At 41.5% G+C, this 20,375-nt stretch overlaps 1 protein-coding gene across 1 annotated transcript in view; it reads right to left on the bottom strand.

Moving 5' to 3' along the window:
• Positions 1-834: 834 nt before the first annotated feature.
• Positions 835-20,375, bottom strand: part of myom2b (myomesin 2b) — a 32,667-nt gene continuing 13,126 nt past the window's right edge. Inside the window, exons 17-39 of the mRNA XM_008297238.1 lie at positions 20,097-20,284; positions 19,654-19,780; positions 19,365-19,543; positions 18,349-18,463; positions 17,939-18,101; positions 17,711-17,817; positions 16,544-16,588; positions 15,962-16,098; positions 15,590-15,734; positions 15,040-15,102; positions 14,659-14,726; positions 12,606-12,719; positions 11,816-11,903; positions 11,076-11,114; positions 10,046-10,151; positions 9,248-9,314; positions 7,817-7,913; positions 7,126-7,162; positions 5,324-5,346; positions 5,179-5,234; positions 4,995-5,084; positions 2,849-2,974; positions 835-2,448 (exon numbers count right to left, since the gene is read on the bottom strand). Coding sequence (XP_008295460.1) covers positions 2,239-2,448; positions 2,849-2,974; positions 4,995-5,084; positions 5,179-5,234; positions 5,324-5,346; positions 7,126-7,162; positions 7,817-7,913; positions 9,248-9,314; positions 10,046-10,151; positions 11,076-11,114; positions 11,816-11,903; positions 12,606-12,719; positions 14,659-14,726; positions 15,040-15,102; positions 15,590-15,734; positions 15,962-16,098; positions 16,544-16,588; positions 17,711-17,817; positions 17,939-18,101; positions 18,349-18,463; positions 19,365-19,543; positions 19,654-19,780; positions 20,097-20,284 — 2,390 coding nt within the window. The 3' untranslated portion in view covers positions 835-2,238. The remainder of the gene's footprint in view (positions 2,449-2,848; positions 2,975-4,994; positions 5,085-5,178; positions 5,235-5,323; positions 5,347-7,125; positions 7,163-7,816; positions 7,914-9,247; positions 9,315-10,045; positions 10,152-11,075; positions 11,115-11,815; positions 11,904-12,605; positions 12,720-14,658; positions 14,727-15,039; positions 15,103-15,589; positions 15,735-15,961; positions 16,099-16,543; positions 16,589-17,710; positions 17,818-17,938; positions 18,102-18,348; positions 18,464-19,364; positions 19,544-19,653; positions 19,781-20,096; positions 20,285-20,375) is intronic.

Genomic DNA, 20,375 nt, shown 5'->3' with positions numbered 1-20,375 from the left:
CTATCAGTACTGGCTAGCTATTCCATTTAGATAGCAGCCATCTATATGTGTGTGTGTGTGTATGCATGTGTGTGTGTGTGTGTTTATGCGTGTCCGCCTGTATGCATCTGTTTGCGTGTCCGCGAGTCTGCGCGTTTCGCAGAGACGAGTCATTTTCCAAGTTTATTGAAATTAAAAGTTGGTCGTCATGGCAACATTTGGATTCTCGGTAATTATGTTGATTAAAAATGTGAAAATTAATTAAAAAGTCAGGAAAATGATCTCACAGCAGATGATCAGCAAAACATCAAAATGATTCAGATCTGTGTCGCTCTTTGCCTCCCTCCCGCTCTCTCTCTCTGATGCGCACAAGTCTCGTTCTGTTCCTGTCGCACTTCAGAAATCCCTTTTTTTTTCTTCCTTCTTCTTCTTCTTCTTTTTGCCACAACACGCCGAATTATCTGCGTTCATCTCTGACACAAGCTTTGTCTCAGTCTGCTTCCTTTCACACTTACACACACACACACATGATGAAATTTGTCTTCATGTCCACCAAAAAAAACCCCACAACAGCAGCAGTAACAGACTCCAAACAGTCGTCTCCTTTTACTACTTCCCTCTCCTTCTCATTCAGTCGCTCAACTCATTCGCAAGTTGTTAACAAGCATGACAGGTCTCGTTTCATGCCGCCAGAGCATCAGCAGCAAAAGTAACACAAAAACACTACGAACCTCACAGTCTCACTTTCTCTCTCTCTCTCTCAGGCTCTCCATTACTCCAGTTCTCACACTCTCACAACCCGTCTTCTTGTTCTCGGTCTCTTTCCCTCTGACAGAATGAATAAACAGGCTCGGCAAAGTGTAATCTCTTTCTTTTATTAGCAACAGCAAACACAGAAACAATGACTTTACCCCTCCGCTCTCTCTCTCTCTCTCTCTCTTTCTCTTCTCCGTCTGCTCTTCTCCTCTCATCAGCTTTAATGAACCACAAATCTCATCAGCCATCTTTTCATCAGCTCTGCCATCACTACTTCCTGCACAAGACTTTAAACCTGACTACTTATAGCATGTGTATTCCTGCTGTTAGCTGATGACCGGAAGGACTGTGCATAATTCATATTTGGCTGCAAGGGAGAATGCATATAGATTTTTTTTTCTTTCCCCTCCAAAAACAATATCTTCTGCTAAGACTCAGAGGAAATATTAAGTAGAATTTGCTCATGACAGCGATGTTGGTATGACAGTCCTGCTTCACAGCTCTGGTTCACTTAGTGGTGATTCACTGCCAGCTGATCTCCAGCATGTTCAGCATCTCACCATGGTGATGTTAAGGAGGATGGTGTTATATATTTGCAGCCATCACTTGACAGTGTTGAAGACGGGGCAGTGCGATGACTGCTTCGTACAGTCCGACCTATTTCTCTCTGTACCTGTGTGCGCGTCTTTGTGAGGAATATTTTTTAAAAAAGCAGCAAAGCACGAACAGTTTTGTGTTAGATGCAGCGAGTTATTTTGTGCATCAGTATTGCAGGAGAGAGCTCTTCCAAAAACTAGTGAATGTGTAAATGATGGTGAGGCTGAGCCAAGCCACTGATCATGTGCAGAATCGTACAGGCGGCGCGCTCTCCGCTGAGCCATGATGTGAATTGGCTTGGCCCCGTCTTCCAAGAGGTGGTGATGTTGGTGGTGTTCAGCAGGATACTGATGAGGGCATATCAAAGCCGGTGTTCCTAACATATCAAGTTTTCATGCGATGTCGGGGAACATGTTTTCAGACCGGCGTTGAGAGGCTGAAGCATTCTGAGCAGATGCGTCCGCGATGGCGACCGACAACATCCTCCGTGTGATGTATGTTTTATCACGACCCTCTGTTTGTGTGTAACCGCAGACTTCCAGTGTGAATTTAAAACACGTTTCATTCTTTTTCCAGCACATTTTATTGAAATTTCAGCCTTTTTTTTTTCCAAGTTTCGTTAATTTTTGATTTTGTATTATTAAGATATGAGCTTTTTTTTTTTTATTTAGTTGTGTTCCATTTTAATTTTTTTCTTCATACAATAAGATTTTCGCTCTCTGTCACAATTCCAAGAATTATTTTAGCTATCAGCATTTCCTTGACGCTTCAATTTAATGCCAAGTGCGTTAGCTACATGTCATACCAGATAGAGAACACAAATGAAAGCTTCTAAGCTAGATGTGGTCTTCCCGTCCACCAGTGCATGAATAAGTTTCCTCCTCATTTATGACTGTCATGTTTTTTTTACTTCCTCCGGGTGGGAGTGGGACTTTTCACCCCTCTTCCTGGAGCTGCCTTCGGAGGTGCGGGGCTGGGAGCAGAGGGGGCGGGGGCGGGAGCAGCCTGGGTCTTAGGCTGGGGGATCTCAATGGGGAGTTTAGGAGGGATGATTGTTTTAGGGGTCAGAGTTGGTTTTGCCTCAGGAATTTTCTCCCCATGGCGATACACACTGACCTGGAGAGAGGAAGACAGAGACAAGGACATCATGTTAATATTTTAGAAACATTTCCCATACAGGCAGAAAGCAGGGAAGAGTCTCAGAGGGTCATAACGTCCATGCAAACATTGTACGGTACTGCAACAAACCATCCCGAGTCTTCCCGACAAAATATTCTGGGTCAGGATGTTGAATGTTTTATCTTTTATATTAACACTGTCAAATTAGGGTCAGGCTGAAGTCACAAGGTCAAAAGCTTCTGCAGCCCGAAGCCGGAGCAGCTTTAGGCTGCTGTCATCACATAAAAATATCTCACTGTTAGGCACCGTTGAAAAGATTTTTTGCCACAGATGGTCAGAAAAATTTCACGGCTCCGAGTAAATCCAGTAATTTGTGCTACAAAGCGTCGGCACTCACCACTATATCCACAGACTCCCCTCCGTATTTGTTCTGGACAATCATTGTATATCTCCCAGAATCCTCCATGGTAACACCTTTGATCGTCAGGCTGGCAAACTTGCCCTGGTCCAGGGAGACCACATACTGGAAAAAAAAAAAAAGTAAATGAAAGGTTAAAATAAAGAAAGAAAGAAAAAGGGCAGCCTATGGAGTTTAGCATGATTTATCATTTGAAACGCCTGAAAGTTTGACTTGATTTATCTCTTATTCGGAGTAGCAGCTTTGATTACTACCTTCGTTTAGAAGCGCTGCCGCGTGGACACGAGGACTAATGATGCATTCCAGTCTATAGTCTGTTCTCTTTTAGCTCACTCCAAATATGATGAAATTAAATGGCAATAAAACACGTCCCATCCATTCGTCTTGAGACCACCAAAACAAAACTATCGGCGCCGAAAGCCTTCAAAGCACACTTCTATCTTCGATCTTCAGTCACCTGTGACCACGTGCAGCACTTGTATTCTGATTAAAACCATGTGAGTGGTGCAGACAAGAGTACAGTATTTTAATTCCCACTCTCTCATACCTGCCCACTCATTGCTAAGGTCTAGACATTCATACATTTTTATAGAGTGGCACTTGTAGCGGGCTAATTACATTCGTATTAAGAGAAACACTTGCCTTTAATTGTGAGAAATTAAAAGCTCCGCTAGCCTAAAAATCCTAAAAAATGATGGCCATTTTCTAATTAACACGTTATTTGGTCTTGGATAATTGCATTCATTTATTAGAGCAATGTAGGTTAATCTGTGGGTTGCTTGTTTCTCTTTTGTTGGACTGATGAAAGGAAGCTGCTGTGTAAAAAAAATAAAAAAACCCAAAACATTATCTGGTAATTATAGTTGTTTTGGTGACAACAATAGTAAGCAGAGCGCACAAAAACAAAAGCTCATATTCAGTGACAAAATACACAAAAGCATTAAGGTCTGTTTTTTTCATCATCCGCTCCAGTTCACCTCCGCGCTCATGCCGGCAATATTATCAGAATCTGTATGTTTGTTTTTCTGTTATCTTCATATCCTCGGCAGCCTCTGCGGTAACTAGGTACAGGAGAGGCACTCCAGAGGTTTGGAAAACACACCACCAAGGACCTCAGTTCTTGTTTTAGACAGATTATTAGCAGGTGAGGGAATGAATAAAGAAGAGGGCAAACTTGAACAGAAATTCCTCCTGGACCGGGGTTTCTCAAACTTAAATCTTCAAAGCCGGTAGGAGCCGCAGGATCCTGATGCTGTTGAAAGAGCCTCTACTGACAAGGGACAGACTGTAGACTTATACCGCTTGGCAAGTAGGTCAATGAGTTACGAGAGGTAGATTTGTTCCATTGCTGTTCGAGGAGTGTGCTGCTAATACTGACCTCACCGAGACTCCCCCCCCAAAAACGGGTCTTTTGTTTCCTTTCATCTTGGTCACCTCTGTGGTAAATATATGAAGAGCTTTAGCTCCATGGGGACTCCCAGCAGTCCAGTCGAGCTCCAACAGGAGATTGAAGCGCATCATTTGGGATTTTGTGTATTTTGTCAATGTAAATATTACTAATTATCTCCTGAAATTCTAACTTTATATTAGCCTACATGTAAATTTAAGGCAAATTTTCTAATTCTGTCAAGACTATCTCCCATGACATTCGACTGGTATTGTAGTCAGGGTTGTACAATGCATTTTGATGGTATATGTGTTACTCTTTGTGGTGCTATCTTAATTAATCCACAGAGCATGAGCAGTATTGACGCAAAGCCGCAGCATAGCATGACACAACACGACACTGATGAGTCGACTCACACTTGGAGATTCCATAGTCATGTTAATAGAAACAATCTGTTGCAACTATAATGCATTAAAAAGATAATTAATCATGAGAAGGGAAAGAGGAGGTGGCTTTCTAAAGAAAATAAACCTCAGAGTCAGAGGCAGAAGTCGTATCTGACAGGTAGGAATAGAAACAAAAAAAAAAAAACAAGGCCCTGTTTGAAGAGCTGAACACGAACCGATGCGGTGCACATGACTCACATACACAATTTAATTATGTGCTTCAGTGACAAGTTAAAAACAAGTTGTGAAATACATTCTGATCCCTGTCATAGCCGCTGTAAGAGGTAATTACCTGATCATCAGGTTCAACTTCTGCTCCATTCTTCAGCCATGACACCTGCGGTTTGGGGTCTCCACACACTGTACATGTTAAACTCAGGGTCTGTGGAATGCAAAGGAGGACTTATTAGAGAAACGTGTACACATGCTGTGTGCTCAGACGGAAATTACACAGTGGCTCACTCACACACTCCTACCTTCTTTTCCATAATGGTAACCACATCTGGCAGTCCTCCCACCACCTTGCCACGGTCTGAAACAAACCATTGTTAATATTATCCATTTGCTTAATATTTTAAACTATTAAAGACAGAAACAATGAGAACAGGAGGTTGAACTCACTCTTCTCGGCGTAGGCCTCAGCCCTGGAACACACAGAAAGTTAGATGTTTTTGTAAAAGCAGAATAATTATCATATACAGTATTAAGAACAGCCTGGTGACTGCAAAGGTACCTCTGCCTGTGAATTTTCTTTTGGAATAGTAATTAAACAAATAATAGAAATTCTAACAGTATTAAATGCTTGTGTTAGCTTCATTCCTGCCAAGTTTGTTCAGCTTCCGTTACCTGGCTTTGCACACCGACAACACAGTCGATCTTCTTGTTATTTTTAGTTAACTAACTGTGGTCAGATGGTTTGCCACAAGGTACTCTGGATTTAGAGCCAGACCCCATTTTTCTGTTGTTTACTTCAGGAATTTTACTAATCTTTTCCTGGAAAAAAAATTGGATTGTTTCGCGAGGGCTGTTGGAGCAGCATGGCATGACCAGAGGTCAGCCACAGGACCAGATGGCTGGGGGAACTCTGCTCTCCTCTTGGCATGTTGATGCTCAATCAAAAGGGCAACAGGGTGTCACTTGTTTCAATGCGTTTGTAAAAATCTTGTGCTTAAATGTCTCTCTTTGAATGTTAATTAGAAAAGGGATTTGGACAGTTTCCACTCTGCATGCAGCGCTTAGTGTTTGGAGTTTCAATGGTTATTTTCCAATTGGATTTGCAAGGATTCTGTGTGTGTGGGGTTTGCTTTGGCCCAATTAGCCAAAGGACCCAAAGGATCTTTGCTACCTGACTGCTTCTATTTTTAGCCGAGATTTTTATCTTAAATATTAATAGGCTGGACTTTTTTTTCAGACAGCAAGGCTTGGACTTTTTGAACACTTTGAAATCTTCTTCGACTCGGGGATTTTACAAATACGTCAAATGCAAACATGCAGGCTGCCGTATACAGAAAAGTACATAAAAGCAATCTAATAGCTGAGTGACAGTTTTTGAACAGAACAGCAGCTCAGTGTGGATAATTGGCATCTGTGCAAACATTTTCATCGCTACACCTTTGGGTTCTTATCCATCACACAATACCGTCACGGAGACCCCGATCAGCATGACGACGGCTCTACCAGAGTCATAAGGAACTATATTGTGTGATCAGAAGAAGAGCAGCCATACAGTGGATAACGTGGCCCCCACAGAGCCCTCATCTCGACATCATACAGTCAGTCGGGAATTACGCGAAGAGAGAGAAGGTTCGGAGAAAACCTAAATCCACAGTGGAATTAGGCCCCAGGGAACTTCAGAAGAGAGCCTACAGGTTGACGCTGGGTCGAGGCAGGCATGTTGAATTTCTACAATATTCAACAGAAGCGGTAGTTGCAGGGGCAGTGGACTGATCAAGTGTGAGCAATGCACGGATGTTTGTAACCGATTGGCTCGACTTTATGGATCTACTTGCATGCTGCGGTCAAACCGACTGCATCTGTTGTGTACTCAGAAGTTTAACTCAACTCTGCGTGCTTTGCACCATTCAAACTTTCTAATACAATCCAAGCAAAGCGATGTAAATGTAGAGAGGAAAACATAGACCAGTTTCATTCCTGCTAGATGTTATTCTAAGTGTTCAAATCCAATCAAAACTAGTCAGTCAAAATATCAAATGTATTCCTGGTAGCATTGGAGCAAGGATAGACTCTGGTTTTCTGTATATGAACAGAGGGTATCCTGGGAAATCATAACTTTGAGGTGTTGGAACTTGTAGTTATAAGGCAAGTGCGAGGGAAAGAGTGATCCACAATTAGCAGGGTTAGTTTGACTGAAATATGCACATAAATTAACGAGTAAAGAAGCAGATGAGAGAGTGTCGTCTTACTTGAGTTTCTGGAACTCAGCAAAAGCCTTCTCATATACTGTGAAAGACAGAGACAGAAAAGTCAGACTCACTGTTTACAACACTAATGTCTCTTTATTTGAGAACATCAGAAATCCATCTATATAAAATAGAAACGCTCAGCCCTGGCTTTAAAACTGAATCTGTTGCTTTCGTCTTTGTGAAGAAGAAGTGCTGACTCCGTACCATATTTTAGTGAAAATATAAGAACACTGCTCCTGGGATGACTTTGGGACGAGGTTCATAACATGGGGCAATATTCAATATCTGTCTAAAATATAACTACGACATAGTGAGAATATGGAAGGACACAGAGGTTGACTCTGCTTCAGGAGGTGTCTGACAAGCTCTAATGGAGATTTTTGATATTTTTTTCCTGCATGTAAACCTTTCCTTATTGAAATGCATCATGCCAAGCGTGAATTCAAGCTGACAGCAGCTGCAGGAGCAAACTTCAAACTTTTTACAACCCGTTTTCAGGCCTAAGGGGATGAGCGTTTGATACTCAAAGCGTAGCTTCTGATTGGAGCATCACTTGAAAGTCGTAGACTACAAATTGAAGTCAAGAGAGTCATAAAAATAAAGTGACTGTTGTTTCTACCTTTATTTTTTTTTTACTGAATTATCAATAAAATGAGTGACACTGAGACAGCAAGAGAGGGAAGGTACTGACCATCGCCGCTGAGGTCCAGTGTACGTTTATTTGAGTTTTCAGGGTCGGTGATCACAATGGAGTACATTCCTTTATCCTTCTCCATCGGCTCAATCACCTGTGAATCAATCAACCAATAAACCCATCAGTCAAGGAAGCAACAAACCCATCAGCTCAGTCTATGGGTGTTTTTTTGTTTTTTTTCTGCTTGTGTGTTTTAATCATGGACAGTATATAACATGTCTGGAAATGGAACCTGCATTATCTCTAAGGCCCAACAGGGGGCGACATCTCCGGTGCAAAAACAAGTCAGATTGCATTGAAGTATATGAGAAAATTATCCTACTTCTAATTCTCATTTTTTTTATGGATTCAGTTACTAGTGTCAAGTCTCCTTCAATGCAGCATGATGCTACCTTTGTAAATTATTTCACATTTAGAGTAAAATAGAAGACAAAGCGGGGCTGCAAGGTGGATCGGTGGTTAGCACCGTTGCCTCGCGGCTAGAAGGTCACTGGTTCGCGTCCCGGTGAGGGTTTGCCGGCTTCCTCCCACAAGGTCCAAAAACATGTTGAGGTTAATTGGTGATTCTAAATTGTCTGTAGGTGTGAATGTGAGTGTGCTTGGTTGTCTGTCTCTAAGTGTAGCCCTGTGATAGACTGGTGACCTGTCCAGGGTGTCCCCTGCCTTCACCCTGAGTCAGCTGGGATAGACTCCAGCCCCCCATGACCCTAGTGAGGACTAAGCGGTGTATAGATGATGGATGGATGGATGGATAGATGATAAAGCAAGGTGTGTTTTAGCATGTGACTACCGTGTGACCTGCTGACCCTTCAGTCGGGATGGAGGAACAGCAATATGTACCCACAGCACTGTGTTCATTTAAATAGATGTAAACTCGTTTGTTTCAGTTTCACTTTCCAATTATGAATGCACCTTGCTAACTAAGTCATCAGCTAACTTAAACCTGATCTGACCCAGAAATAAGCATCAATCATCAAATTGTCCAAATATGGTCACATCCACTTTTTAAAGATGGAAACTGCCAGTTTGCCAAACTTTATGTCTCAAAACTGCAGTTCACAAACTAATGGGTGATTTCATGGTGGCTACGTCCATCTTTTATATACAGTCTATGGGTTTTAAGTCATGGTTTAAATAAGATTTATTCATTTTCTGAGTAATTACAATTCTAAAGCTTTCTGACAAACAAAAGACAGACACGCTGCCTAATTAATCCAATTTAATTAATTGTATAGTATTTTTATTCATTATCTGGCTACGCCTCGTGACTACTAATTTCATTCATCTCAAAGTTTACCCCGGTATCATCTCTGCAAAAGGCACTTTGAGGACTTTTCAAGCCACAAAAAAAATGGACAACAGCGCTTTGCTGTCCTAAAATTAACCGTGTGTCAGCCGCCCAAGAAGCAGCACAGCAGACGTTAATACCTCCATTGTTGCCATAGCAGAGGTTCCTCCAATCACAATCTTGTCACTGTGGGTGAGTTTAGCCTCACTGAGGGGAGGACAAGAGAGGAGAGGTTAGCTTGTGTGCACGCGTAGTGTTGTGATGTGATGTGAGTGGGTGAAGCCTGTTTCAGAGGTAATGGACAGTCATGTTTACATGCCTCCCTAATGCTACGCCTATCTGTCGCTCTTAACACACGCTGGCAGAAAAAGGACAGGGAGGTGTTAAAATAAAAATCTCCATCGCTCTTCTCCATTGTATTTCTCTTCGGTGTTTTTTTTTTTTTTCCTCCTTTTCTCTCTGTCCACTCACTTTCATTCCACAACCGCTCCCTCCACGTTTTATAATCTCGAGGGTAAGACAGAGTGCCGTTAAGTGCAGAAAAAAAAACCTCGCTTCTTTATAGAAAATGATAGGGGTGTGATTTCTGTCACAAAACAGGGCAATTTTTACTGCAACAACCAGGATAATGAAAACACTTGCCAACAGCCATCACCAGTTTTATTATGTGGCTTATTGTTTTTGCCACTCCTGGCAGTTTGACTTGAGAGAAATGCAATAATAATGTGTTTGTGGTCAGCATGTTTATAGGAAGACTTAAAGAAACGCTCTAATATCTCCTAAAACCACTGCTATACCTATAAATACTGGAGTCACTCTTGTTCTTATGTCTTCCTCGTCTTCATCATCTTACTGCTGCTATTAGTGGTTGTAGTTATGTTTATAGTTGTGCCGGTAATAATAGTGTTATTACTAGTATTAGAAATCTAATTCCTTACCCGTGATACCAGACGATGTTCATCTCTGAGGTGTAGTACTTCATGTGACACTGTAGCTGGATGCCTGTTGCCGTGCACTTAATCACCAGCTCTGCAGCGCTGGCTCCTAGAGGAGGTGACGGTGGAGACAGATGTTGCGGAGAGCACATTTTAAATCAAAATCAACATGTTTCCCACCTGCCGCTGGATAGCATGGCCTTGCTCTGTTGTGAGAGCTGCAGCACGCACAACAGAATTAATCAAAGAAAATCAAACTTCCATTTGCAGCCATTTGTAGTATCTGTTTTAAGATTTCATTTTTGTATGTTGTCTTTGTCCAGCTTGGGGTAGCGGAATTGTGCTAATAAAGCAGAGTGCAGATTTTTAGAGTGCAGACTGTTTGTATGCTGCCATTCAGTAAAACACTTCAACCATGTTTCATTAACTTTTTTTTTTCAAAGCCATTATACCTAAAAGGTATTTTATGGTGCACCATGTCTGTGTGGAACTTTGTTCACTGCACATTACAAGTGGACAAGTGTGTCATCCACCTGGTCACATCACCATGGTTTCCCATTATCACAGTAATGAACCCTCTTCTCCTCTGCAACCACTGCTGTAACAGTTGCTGCAGAGCTGTCAAGTGACTGTCTCTTAAAATAGGAGTAAGATGCTCCTCCACACTGTCACTGTGACAGCGCAGTGGAATTTTAAAGTGATTTCACCACATGATGGCATGATGGCCAAATGCTTCCAGCATGACAACTTCTGCCACACGCTGATAAGTGTGTGTGTGTGTAGCAGTGGGATTTTTAAAACAGAAACATATCAGCCTGGTGATGGATCTACTAAATCACTTATCACTGTGGTGTGATTGTGCCATGTTAAATTTAGATAATTTGAACTGGATCCCTGCAGTGGGTAGAGGATGATGCCGGTGATGTTTAGCAGTGTTTATAATGTGGATATATGTCCGTGTGATAATTGATGTTTGTGTATTCACTTATGTGCATGTGTGTAGGTGTATGTGTGTGTAGAAACAGATACCTACCAGCCAGTTGGCTGAGCTTGTTTATGGCATCCTCAAAGACTAGAAGAGAGGCAGAGTAACATGGGGTCAGGGAAAAAGCCAGTAAGATGGAAAGGCATTATGCTGCCCTCTGGTGGCTGCATTCAGAACTCCTTAAGGAAAGATTAAATTTTAACACTGTTCCTGCCTCAGTAGTCTGGTATTTGTTACTCCACTAAGTTTGGGAGAAACTGTCTCCTCACCTTGTAACTCAACATCCCTGCTGAGTTTAATAAACTGATTATGTCTGTCATTTTTTGCAGCAAAACAATATGAAAAGAAGAGTTTGTCAGATAATCTCTTCCTCGAGGTCTTATTTACCAACAACTAATACAGAAGGGATAAGGCATAATCTGAAAAGGACATTAATGCTCAGTTCTGCCATCAAAATGCATAAACAAGTGCAGGCTTGAAGGACTACAGGGAGCAGCTTAAGTTTGTTTTACACAAACTTTTACAGCAAAAATTCAAATGCATCTTATCTAGAATCAATACAGCCAGTAGCTGAGCAAGCTGTCAACTGGCAAGACATATTTTTATAAAGTAAATAGAAAAACAAGGTCAGAGTTTGTTTAGAATGTAAGAGTTTGTCATGTACAAACGAGTTTCTACTTTTCATGAGACAGTGCACAGCGCATTATCATTTGTACTCGCTCATTTAGACAGTAAACTACTCCCTTAATCAAACAGTAAGATAAATTAAGTAAGAAACGCGTGTTTACTTTTTCCAGAGACGTCGATTTGGCTCATGTCTTTTCCTCTGTCGTCATGGATGGTGGCCTTATAAACTCCACTTGTCTTCAGTGAGAACTGGAGAGGAAACAAGGGCACGCTGATTTGTTGAACGTGAACACATGGTGAAGTGTTATTTTTGAATAAAGTGTCCTTATTTTTAGGTCCACAGAGATACAATAAATTGTGTAACAGTGCAGCATTTTTATAACCTAGAAAATCACTGAGCAAAATATTGCGATCGTTCCTTGATTTAGTATCAACCTACACCGTATCCTGATGTGTGTGTGTGTGTGTATAAGACCTAATAGCATTGCAGAGTTTCTTTATAGCCTTCAGAAGATTAAAGCCAGGTTGTGCGACTTTCACATATCGATGAATGTGTATTACGTTCATTCCCGTGGCATACAAGTTAATACAATGCTGATTAAGCCTATAAGTGCCACGTAAATCTCCCTGCGTTTTGCGGTATGGTATTGAGCGTTAAATCTGGTGTTTGCGGAAGCGTTCCCACACCGCCGCTCTGGCAGCAATGTGTTTTATGTCAACCAGCAATGTTTGATTTGCCAGAGATAAAGAGGGAAGCAACCATAGTGACAGAGACAGAGGAGGCTACAGTGGAAAACCCAAGGAAGAGGTTTCTGATGCTCCAGACAGAAAAGAAAATCAGAGTAAGGAAGTGGTTGATGCAGTGACATACTTCAGAATCCCACTTCAACGTTGTTTGTGTAATTAGTCTCACTGTCAAAAGGGGGAGACAAAATTTCCACGTGCACGTACCAGTTTAATTGGCAGTTTACAAACTCCTGATCCGAGGTCAGGTTTCACGTCAGGGATGATCTCTGTGTCTTCTTTGTACCAGTGGAACTCTGATTCCTTCTTCAGGTTAGCAACCTGCAATGACAAACATAATGAAGACATTCAGTTTCATTTTCAAGAACAAGAAAGGGAGGCGCTCGCTTCTTTTACAACCTCTGTATAACATATCATCAGTTGCCTAAACCTTTGATGACAACCGGGGCTATTTGTCAGGTCAGTTGGAGATGTTCTGTGGGCAAAATGAGGCATATAAATACACTTTACCTTTGCAGTTAACGATGCCATTAATGTCACATATCGTAGATTTTTTAAAATTTTATGACTCATTGCAAGCTGCAAATCAGACATGTAAGTGAGGAGTGTAAAGTTTTGTTTATGTGCTGGTTTAGCAAGACCAACAGATAAAGTTGTACGCATAAGTTTGGGAAATGAAAAGAAGTAAACCCCTGCAGCAAACGGATTAAACAGATTTAGCTGAAAAACAAATCTTTTGTCAAAAGTTAATGCATCTGTGATTTTTTTCTCCCTTTTTCTGCAGCATGTTTAAGATCTGCCCACAGATTTTCAATGATGTTCAGGTCAGGGAAGTTTAAAAGCTCCAGCTTGTGTTTCATGCAGTGTTTCCCGTGCTAATGGCTCCCACACAACCCCAAAGCCGAGGATTTCCTTCCACATACAGAACAGCTGGCAAGAATTCTTTTTCCAAAACTGCTCCTTTTTTGTTCCACATGGATGGTGATTGTGGCCAAAGATCTTTTGATTCCATCTGTCCACGGCACTTGATTCCAAAATGACTTTTAGAGGCTTATTCATATGCTGCTTTGCATACTTTAGATGATTTTTGTGACGAAGATGCATCCTCCTCTCCCATGCTGAGCTGCAAATACATGTGCAGGTTTTGTTTCACCTTTCTGCCTGACACGCCAGAAAGTTTTCTTGGTCATTCAGATCTTGTCTTGACCTACAGTTTTCCTTAGTTGCCATTTACTAATGGCATTTCAGGTAATGGAAACTGCAGGCTTGAAGTGCTTTGAAAGCTTTTTATAGCCTCCTCCTGCTTTGTAGGTATCAGTTATCTTGATCTCAGTTCCTCAGTCCGCTGCTTGAAGGAGTCCATGATTGTTGAACGTTACCACGTTTGAAGAGTCAGTGAATTCGCAATCTCTAGAAATGTCATTGGGAGACAATGTCTAATTAAAAATGTTTTACCTGCCTTTTACAAGTCCTAACAAATCAATAAAGGCCTATGGAGTTAATGAATTTCTCAGACACGCTGTTAAAAACTGTCCAAATTTTTTTGCTGTTTTATAATTTCAAGAGCTCAAAGGTAACAGCGCATTAATGTCTGAAGAAAGGCTCGTTTCTTTGTGTCTGTTTGCTGCAGGGTTAGCATTTATTTCTTTTCACTTCAAAAATCAACAAAATATGTAAACCGCCCGGGGGTGCCAAAATGTTTGCACATAACTGTACCTAAACTTTTCTACTTTAGGCAGTTACTCTTACCCACTTTATGGATTAAAAAAAAAAAAATCCAGTCTTTCCACCAAGACAACTTTAGGCTGGTTTTTTTTATTTTCAAGAATATATTGTATACTAAATAATAACTGTCACCAAATACAAATGGAGCACATTTCTGGAAAATAGTCGATGTTTACGTCTGCTGTGTGTTGACTCACACGACATTCACCCTGAATTTACCGCATATATATTCTTCATTATTCAAAATGTGCTCGTTTGGTCTGAACAGACAAATTGATTAAACAGATGTCAGCTTGAGATTGTCTCGGGGCGTACGAACAACACTTTAATCTTAAAATGCTCTTCTTAGTATCGTTCATGCTAACAAAACCCTGACAGCCTAATGCTGGATATTTTCTAGTCTAGACCTAACCGTTACATGGCATTGTGGCATCATGCATCCCACCTCCACGGCATGTCTCGTAAGATATCCGATGTCACTCTCCCGTTTCTTTAGGATAAGTAATCGATAATTATTGGCTGTAGCTGTGTTTACCTTGCAGACCAGTGTGACAGAGCAGTCATCTCCAACCTGAAGTGACAGGAACTCACTAAAGTGGGGACCTGGGGTGGATAGAGAAGGAAGGAACATAAGTTTCTGCAAAGTATTTGTAGAGTTGTGCAAAATACCACTGTGGAATCGTCTTGTGTGCAGTTCTATAATTTCCTAACTTTGCAGCGTATTCTTATAGTGAGCCCCAAATGAAATGGGTCCACCTTGAGTTTGCAGGTTGCAGCTCTCAGTTTAGGCAACAACACAACTTCCACTTCTACCCCGCACGCTCATTGATTAGTTGTCATAGTGGTGTGTTGGTCCGAGGCTAAGGAGGGTGAAGCTCATTCAAGATTAAAAGTGACGGTGTTTTGTATTTCTCACCTTCTTTGACTCTGATGTACTCTCTCCTCTGGAAGTCAGCCTCAGCCAACGCTGCCTTGAAAGCTGTGTTCACATACAGATTCGAATAAACACAGAATAATTAAAAGATCAAAGTGTTGCCAGTAGTTGCTATAGATACTTTCTCTGGATTACCTAGCTAATGGCCCCCCGTGTGAGAGTAGAATCATGATTTATGAAAGCAAGCATCTTTATTTGAATCTAGGGGCAGCCTTTACATTTACCAACTTAATGCGGGCTTTTTTGATGTATTCTCTTTCTACTAGAGATGCAGCATATGTACTGCCAAACACCCACATATGCATATATACTTTATGCTGCACATGTCTCAGTAGGCCGTGTTCATTCTGTCTGAGGCTTGCCAGCATATCCGCTAATTAGCAAGGAGAAAAATAAGGGTTAAAAAAATGGCAAGTACTTTTTCGCATGAATCAGCTTCATATATCTCCTGGTCAGCGTTGGTAGAGTGTAGTGGGTTCAAGCAGTGCAGAAACACAAATGAGATAGCGTTCACAACGGTAGCCTCTCTTACCGTCTCCAATCAGAACCAATGAGCTCTGTGCTTTGCCTCCTCCGTCTGTGATCTGGCAGGTAAATGTTCCCTCGTTCTCCTCGGTGACGTGGTCCATGATGAACTCAATGATGCCTGTAGCGACGTCGTGACCCATCTTGTTGGGCTGCAGAGAAATCGAGTTATATAGTGAAACAACAGGTACTCGATAATAGCCGTTAGGAATGTGGATACTTTCTCGCTGTGATTACGGCTTTCATGTTGCAACGAAAAGCTCACTTAGCTTAACTACTGTTGGGCAGACAGTCAGTTCATTCACCTAAAAGCCAGTAAAGTAAAATTTCCAACTCTCCTGACTGTGTTTTCCCTTCTTAAAACTACAGCGTATCTTACATCAGCTCCAGACAGTTCCTTGTTGTTGGCAAAGAATTTGTAGGTGACATGGGAAGAAATCTCTTCAGCCTGCAGCCAGAATCTCATTCTGCCTCTCTCCAAAATCTTATAGGCCAACTCAGACTTCAGCGGGATGACTGGAGGGGAGGAAAGAGGAAGGTTAGGGGTTCCACAAGATTATTGCATTTGCTTAATTAGGAGAGGAGAGGAGAGGAGAGGAGAGGAGAGGAGAGGAGAGGAGAGAGGAATCGAGTCAGATGGGAGGCAGAAGAACAGCAGACGTGAACGGTGGTTAGGCAGGTGATGCAAAAGCAGGTAAGAGTTTTTTTTCTTTTCTTTTTTTTTTTCTTTCTGGATCAAATAAAAAAGAGAAATATGCCCCTAAAAGAATAAAGAAGTCGGAAAGGTTCAAAGCAGTCAGAAGAAAGCAAAATGAATGCATGAAAGGGAGAAACAGAGAAATGGAGAGTAGGTAAGACAGATTAAGAAGCAGCAGAGAAAAAAACTTGTAAAAGAAGAGAGATTAAAAGGGCCAAAGAGAGAGATTACGAGAGATCGAAAGAGTCAGCCAGAGGTACTTACTTGGATGTCTGATATCATAGCTGAGTGCCAGCATCTTTGCCAACTCTGAAACGTAGAGACAACTTATTAATTTCATGCTGTCTTGAGCACAAACAAGCAATTAAAATACACGTTGCACTTGATGCATTGATGTAATGTTACCGTGCACTTTGATGGGGTACTTCAAGTACCAGGTTTGGAGTCTGGAGAAGTCGCTCTTTAATTGTGTTTAATAGGAGGAGGAAAATAAATGCATAAACCCTTCGACACCGAAACAGTCACAGGGAAGACACTGCATCTGAGCTCAGTGTTCTTCGTCGCCTAGAACTGGACCCCAAAGGCTCGCAGCTCCTCCAACAAACCGCATTATGAGTTAGTGCATTAGATTAGTCGAGCCTTACCAAGTACCTGTGATATAAGTGAAACAAATGAAGCCTCGTATGGTCGGGAGTTTAGAAATTATTGTGAGTTACAGTGAAATAACTGTAGGCCAAATGGGAAGCAATCAGTGGAAGGCACACTGAATAACATATTATACCCCAGTAGCATAGTGGTGCAACAGACGGAGAAATACTGTGAAACTTTCTGACAGAAAGCCTTTTGCCATGAAGACATAGTGGTAAAACACACACACACACACACACACACACACTGCCCCAAGCTGGGAGAAATAACGTGAGCAATGTGCTCTGTTGGAATTCATCAGATTTGCAGTGAAATTGTTCATTGCCTACATGCCAGTGAGATCGTTTATAAGTACGGTCTCATCGCTTTCATCTTTATTGCATCCTACACAGCGCCTCAGCTCACCGATACACAGTTTCCTTTTGATTTTTGCACAAGTCTGTACTTTTGACGTACTTGTCTGGATGTTGCTGTGCAGCACCGTTGAAATTTTCATGATCAAGGCATGAAATCTATTTGCATGCACAGTTAGGAAATAAATATGTTGCGTAATTTAAAGTAAATGCTGATGAGATAATGAAGATAATGGCAACAGAACAGATGATGGTAGGCCGAAAGGGGTATTATAAGCCGGTAGTTCAGGCGGTGAATACATGTAACATAATACATTTCAATAGTGAAGGTTGCAGATTCTCTTTTCTTTTATGATTCTCTGTACAGCCGTAGCTTGGCTGCGTGGTTAAGCACCAGAGCTACACTTGCAGAGCGATGAATAAAACCCACCTTCAGCAGAGATAGCATAGCTGGATGAGACTCCTTCGGTGTTAGTGACAGAAACAGAGTAGGTCCCAAAGTCCTCTTTATCTGCGTTCTTAAAGATCAGTTTAGACCTGCGATGGAGGGCAGATGAGGCAAAGACAGGTGGAGAGATGTTGCACATAAAAGACTGGAACTATGTGCGATCGTTTGCACATTCACAGCATTTTCATCGTTGTGTTTATGTCATCTTACTGGCTGCCTTCCGTCTTAATCACCACTCCTTTGGAGAAATCTGTGATTTCTTTATAATCTTTCTTCCAGATGAACTGAGAGCCCTCGTTCATTTGGCAGGACTCAAATGACAGAACGATGTCACCTGACTTCTCATCCACCACACAGGACACCTCCTGGGAACCTTCAAACACAGACAAACACACACAACTTTTTAAATTATCTCTGTATCCAAAAAAATGGCACAGAAAGCCTTGAAGTATCCTGGATCATATATTATGTTTTGCATTGAGATTAGATTTATACACTGCCTTTCATCTGGCCTCCTGCGCTATCAAATAATTGTGTATCATTCCAACAGAGCATAACCATGAGAAGCTTTAAAAAACTGAATGAGTTTCGTAATCCTCCAGTGTCTGATGAAGTGTTACCTTCCACGGCCTTGGCAGTCACAGGGTCAGAGGCCATGGAGGCCATACCCACTCCTGCAGCATTGACTGAACGCACTCGGAACACATAGCTAGTGCCCACATCCAGACCTGTTACCTAGGAAACAGACATGCAAAACAACCTGTCAGTGGGAGGAGGAGAGCTGTGAACGCTGGAAGACAGGTGAAGTCCTCTTCAGTCTGGGCTGATTTGGCAGGTACATTAACTGGGACATTAACACTGTCGCAGGAGATTTTTTTGATAAACTCAGAAACTGTTGCGAGTAAACTTTTTCTGAAAAGAATTAAGATGTAGACGACAATAGTGCATTTTAGGACCCAGCAGTCACTGCAGCAACTAAATGCTAGTGGGTCCACATTTTATGAGAATTACATTATACAGTAACAAGTCAGATAAATATAATGTTAGTTTGTTGTCTGACTTGCGACTGTCACATATTCAGATAAGTCACCTGTTTGCTGCAAATGTAAATTGTGATGCTATGAAGATTTACCTTTTTGTCCTGTGCTTAAGCCCAGTAATTGTTTACTCCATCCACTAGATGGCAGTGTTGGACAGTTTAATGTACTGCACCACTGCATTACAATAAAGGACTTTAAGCTGCTACTGACAGCTGAAATGTAATATATCAACTTCTGAAGCTGTACAGTTGCTAGCAGAAGCCAATAAAAAGCTTTGTGGACACAAAGGAAGACAATGCTGAAGATTTTGTTAATGTAGGAAGCGTGCATGCACAATAACTGTTTCAGCAGTCAGCATTCAGTTTCTCCACAATATTATTTTATGTTTTAAATTACACAAGAGATACTCTAATTTCTTTCATGCTGTTCCAGAAGCTTTTTTTTTTTTTTACTCTAAATATGTGAAGAAAAAAGTAAAATGAAGAAGAATAGAGACCCACATTTTTAAAAGTTATGTCATAATATTTCTATCAAATTCTATCTGTTCAGAATAAATGAACCCTGACAACTATAAATCATATTATAGAGTCCCTCACCTTATGGAAGCGGTGACTGACAGCCGTCTGATTGGCTGTGGTCCAGTCAGAACTGCCCGTCTTTGCATACTCAACATGATAGCCTGTGATTGGTCCAGAACCAGTATAGACAGGTTTTTCCCACTCAACCACCACTGAACTATCTCTAACTTCACAGAAGCTCAGGTCGTATGCAGGACCTATACAACACACAAAGTAAGGGGAGAAGAAAGACAATTCACATTCACTGTCAAAGACACATACAGGCTTCATGTTAGACCAAGTGAGTCAGAACATGACGTGTACTGACCAGGCTCCGGCATATTCCAGGCATCGCACGTGAAGTCGGCCGAATGCTTGGACGCTGGTCCGAGGCCGGCCAGGTTGGCTGCATAGACCTGGAACTGATAGACGGCTCCCTCTGTCAGGCCCTCCACCTGTCAGCATAATGTTACCATGGTTACGATCATCGCAGTCATCATTAAACAAATTGGACATGCCACTCTAAATTCCTGAAATTTGATTTTGCACAAAAGTGAAAGCCATGAATTAGCTGCAGCAGTCAGTCAGTGATATCTAACATTCCAACCTGACCTGCATTTTTTTAGGTTTCGGGGGCTTTTGAATGTGAAATACCAACCAAACTGCTAAAACGCAAATCATGCAAATTGTTTCTCTTTCTTCTTCAGTTTCAAAGTTTCAAGGTGAACTCGACAACAAACAATGTTGAAATGAAAACAGACATAGCTGTACCTTGTAAAGTCTTTCTGTGACTGGTGGGATGTGAATTTCCCTCCACATAGTTGTTCCACTGCGTCTTTTATCCACATAGTACTCCTTGATCTTTGCGCCTCCGGAGTGAAGAGGCTTCTTCCAGTTCAGAACCATCGAATGGCCGTCGCAGTTCAGCAGCGCAACGTCATAGGGAGCAGAGGGGTTGGCTAAAAAATAAACAGTACTGGATTGTAATTCTTTAAATGTCCATTTTGCACAAAGTGGGAACAGAAGATCAGTATTATCATTTGTAGTTAT

The sequence above is a fragment of the Stegastes partitus genome, unplaced genomic scaffold (genome assembly GCF_000690725.1).
Source record: "Stegastes partitus isolate 25-593 unplaced genomic scaffold, Stegastes_partitus-1.0.2 Scaffold1202, whole genome shotgun sequence".
NCBI lineage: Eukaryota > Metazoa > Chordata > Actinopteri > Pomacentridae > Stegastes > Stegastes partitus.
The sequence above is the reverse complement of the archived record's forward strand: the minus strand, read 5'-3'. Positions and strand labels throughout refer to the sequence as shown.